Source organism: Aplysia californica, unplaced genomic scaffold (assembly GCF_000002075.1).
Source record: "Aplysia californica isolate F4 #8 unplaced genomic scaffold, AplCal3.0 scaffold01080, whole genome shotgun sequence".
Classification (NCBI taxonomy): Eukaryota; Metazoa; Mollusca; class Gastropoda; order Aplysiida; family Aplysiidae; genus Aplysia; species Aplysia californica.
In genome coordinates this window covers 160746-163872 of record NW_004798350.1, presented here as the reverse complement: position 1 = coordinate 163872, position 3127 = coordinate 160746, and the positions used below count along the sequence as shown (strand labels likewise).

Genomic DNA, 3127 nt, shown 5'->3' with positions numbered 1-3127 from the left:
CCCCCCCCATCTAAATATAATATTAGTCTTTCTAGAGACGGTAGGACACTTTCAAACCATTTCTAGGCTGAAACTAAAACACACAGGTCAAATAGAAAGACACTACCAAGAAAGAGGAAGGGAGAGTGAGCAACAGACAAATATTCTCACTTGGGCATGTCTCTCTACTTCCAGTTTTATCCTAAATAAGCAAGTTCATGCTGCCCCAACACTTTAAGGACTGGTGGGGCACCTGGGGTCTATTTTGGCTATTACAAGGCCTAGAGGGCCCATATTTGCTGTGGGGCATCGCGTGTTATTGGGGATTTAAAATCAATAGTTCAAAAAGTATATTATTGTGAATCGGTTGCTATGGAAACGGCGACCATATTGGATTTTGTATACCTTTTTCAATCCCATTTTATTCCCTTATTTATCAACCGATGCACTTCTAATTTGGCATGCCAACAGTAAATATGTAGTTCTTAAATTTGGCCTGTTGAATTTTTTATATATCCTTTAATTTTTATTTTATGACACTTACAATTGGGATGTTGCAAAAAAAGTGAAAAAAAGGAAAAATCACGCTTTCTACGCCCATAAATAAAAAACTACGCCATTAATCAAAAATTCAACAAGCCAAAATTTAGAACTAGGTGTTGTTGGTATCCTGTGAAAGTTGCATTGAAATTGAGCAAGAAACAGAGCAGAAAAATGGGATAATGTGGGAAAAAATAGAATTGTGAGAAAACAGCTGATACAGGTAAGAAAAGGCTAGACAACATGACAATGTGCTTTCGCTGAAAATCCTAACAAAAAAACACAGCTTTAGGGTGTAGCAAGGCTGACATACGTTTCTGGATATTGTTCAAGAAGTGTCCAGGTACTATAATATGTAATAAACTCAATTTACAAAATTTGACTCCCAAACACGATTTCTAGGTGCCCCACCAGCCCTTAAGGATCTTTAATGTCCTGTAGATGTGTTTTTATTCCTGAAGAGCCATTTCATTCAATTCAAAATCTAATTGGTCCCAAATCCAGTAAAGTACAGAGGTCACTTAAAGTGTTGGATGGTATTGGTTTTGGTAATCAGAAATCTAATTGTATCGATATCGTCAAAAAGTGCGCGGCTTTGATGGGTTTTTTCTCGAAAGTGCTCGGCTCTGATGTTCTCCCTTTTGCCCGATCAGACGCCAGATCTCCCAGAAACATTCTGGGCTCCCAGGGAAACATTCAGTGCAATCCGCTGATAAACACTCAAACACACAAACAAGTCTTCTAACCATGACGTGTATTTACTAAAAGCCCGGTTACACGTAACGATAAAATGTTTTTTAAAATTGGACGATATAGCGAACATACAATAAAACGTCAGGTGTAACCACAAAAGTGTACAATATTTGGACGATCGAACAATGGTTTGTTGACTCGGTCGAGAAATCAAGCAACAACAACAATAAGGCGTGTGTGTGTATGATGTGTGAGTGTATGTGTGTGTGTGTGTGTGTGTGTTTGGTGATCATGTGTGTGCACGTGTGTGCGTGTAATGTGTGTGTGTGTGTGTGTGTGTGTGTGTGTGCGCGCGCGTGCGTGTGTGAATACACACGAATAAAACGAATATTGTTCGTAAATACATTTCTGTAAAGCGCCTAGAGCTGTGTTCACCCGGGAGTGGGCGCTATAGAAATTATCTACATTATTAATATTATAACGACAAAGGCGCTGCTTTTTCTAACATGATAACTTTACGTTTTACTAGAATTTCTTAACTGAGCCAGAACAAACAGAAATAAATAATCACATCCTTTTCGATTTTCTTCTTTTCAGATTGGTGGTATGCAGCTGAGCAAAGACTGACGTCATCAGGGCGTCGATGCTGACATGTTTGTGAGCACCGGCGGAAGTGACGCAGTTTTAGCTTTCTCTACGCAAGGACGGGGAACAGCGCGGGGAAACCAACTTGCTGTCTCTACGAAAAACATCATCTGGAAGTTAACGTGCTAAACACGTTTTAGCAAGGTTCAATTTAAGAGAACCAGAAAAAAAAAACGGTTTACAGAAACTCCTGGGTGTTTGTGCCTCATAACATGTGGCTCAACACGGTGGAATCAGGCTCTCGTCAATTTTTGGGCATACAGAGGTGAAGGTATCATCTTAAGGCCTGTCCATTTTCCTTTTTTTGGAGTGAAAATAATCTCCATCTATGATGAACAGAAGTCGAGATATATATGATTGAAGGAGTTGAGGGTCATCTATATTATTATTATAGCGTTTGCTTCGGCTCACAGTTTTTCATATTTTGAAACAGACGATAACCTCTCCTGGTTGATTGATGGGTTGATTGTTTAGCAGGTATGGACAACCGTTTGTTCGATCTGGATTATATTCCATTCATCTTTTGAGTTTTCGTAAGAGTTTTACGGCACTTGCCACGCAATAAGGTCTTATAAGTGCCGAAGACTAGATGTGTTACAAGGGAGTAGCAAACACACAAAAACGACAGATAAGGACGATAGGTGTTTGATAGGAAAGAAGGAGCAAACCACACCAGAGCACCCGCCAACCATCCACCTTCTGAGTTTGAACTCTCTATCAAAACTGCAAGACACCCGACAATAATTGATTTGTGATCAGCTGGACAATCTCATAAAGGACGTCGCCGTTTGAAAGTCCGCACATCCTCCGAGTGTGAGCTTTCTCCCACGTCATGAACTCCATGATGACGTCAGGCAACATGTCGAACCACGACCTGCCATTGGTGGACGTGAACGTGACGTCATTCGACCGTGAGTACCTCCACTGGTCGTTGATCATCGTGGAGGTCGGCGCGGTTGTCGTCATCGTCATCGGCGACATCTCCATGCTCATGATGTTCTTCACCAGGAAGCTGCTGGGCCAGTCCACCAACATCCTGGTCTTTTCGGTGGCCATCGGGGATCTGGTCACGGGGCTACTGACTCTGCCTCTCGCCATGTTGCAAAAGGTGAGCCCTGTCCTGATGGTGGTTTTATTTTGTGTTATCTTGTTGCAAAAGGTGAGCCGTCCATTCACCCACACCCACACACACATACCCACCCACACACCCACACCCACACACACACACCCACCCACACACCCACACACACACACACACACCCACCCACAC

The 3127-nt window shown here is 42.2% G+C and overlaps 1 protein-coding gene and 1 long non-coding RNA gene across 3 annotated transcripts in view; both read left to right on the top strand.

Annotated features, from left to right (window-relative positions):
* LOC118478869 overlaps window positions 1–2031 on the top strand; it is a 23467-nt gene extending 21436 nt beyond the window's left edge. The window contains exon 2 of the long non-coding RNA XR_004859329.1: window positions 1810–2031. This is a non-coding gene — a long non-coding RNA (uncharacterized LOC118478869). The remainder of the gene's footprint in view (window positions 1–1809) is intronic.
* Window positions 2032–2481: 450 nt separating this feature from the next.
* Window positions 2482–3127, top strand: part of LOC118478868 — a 33008-nt gene continuing 32362 nt past the window's right edge. For both annotated transcript variants that reach the window (XM_035973251.1, XM_035973252.1), the window contains exon 1: window positions 2482–2965. In XM_035973251.1, the coding sequence (XP_035829144.1) occupies window positions 2690–2965 (276 nt within the window). In that variant the 5' untranslated portion in view covers window positions 2482–2689. The remainder of the gene's footprint in view (window positions 2966–3127) is intronic.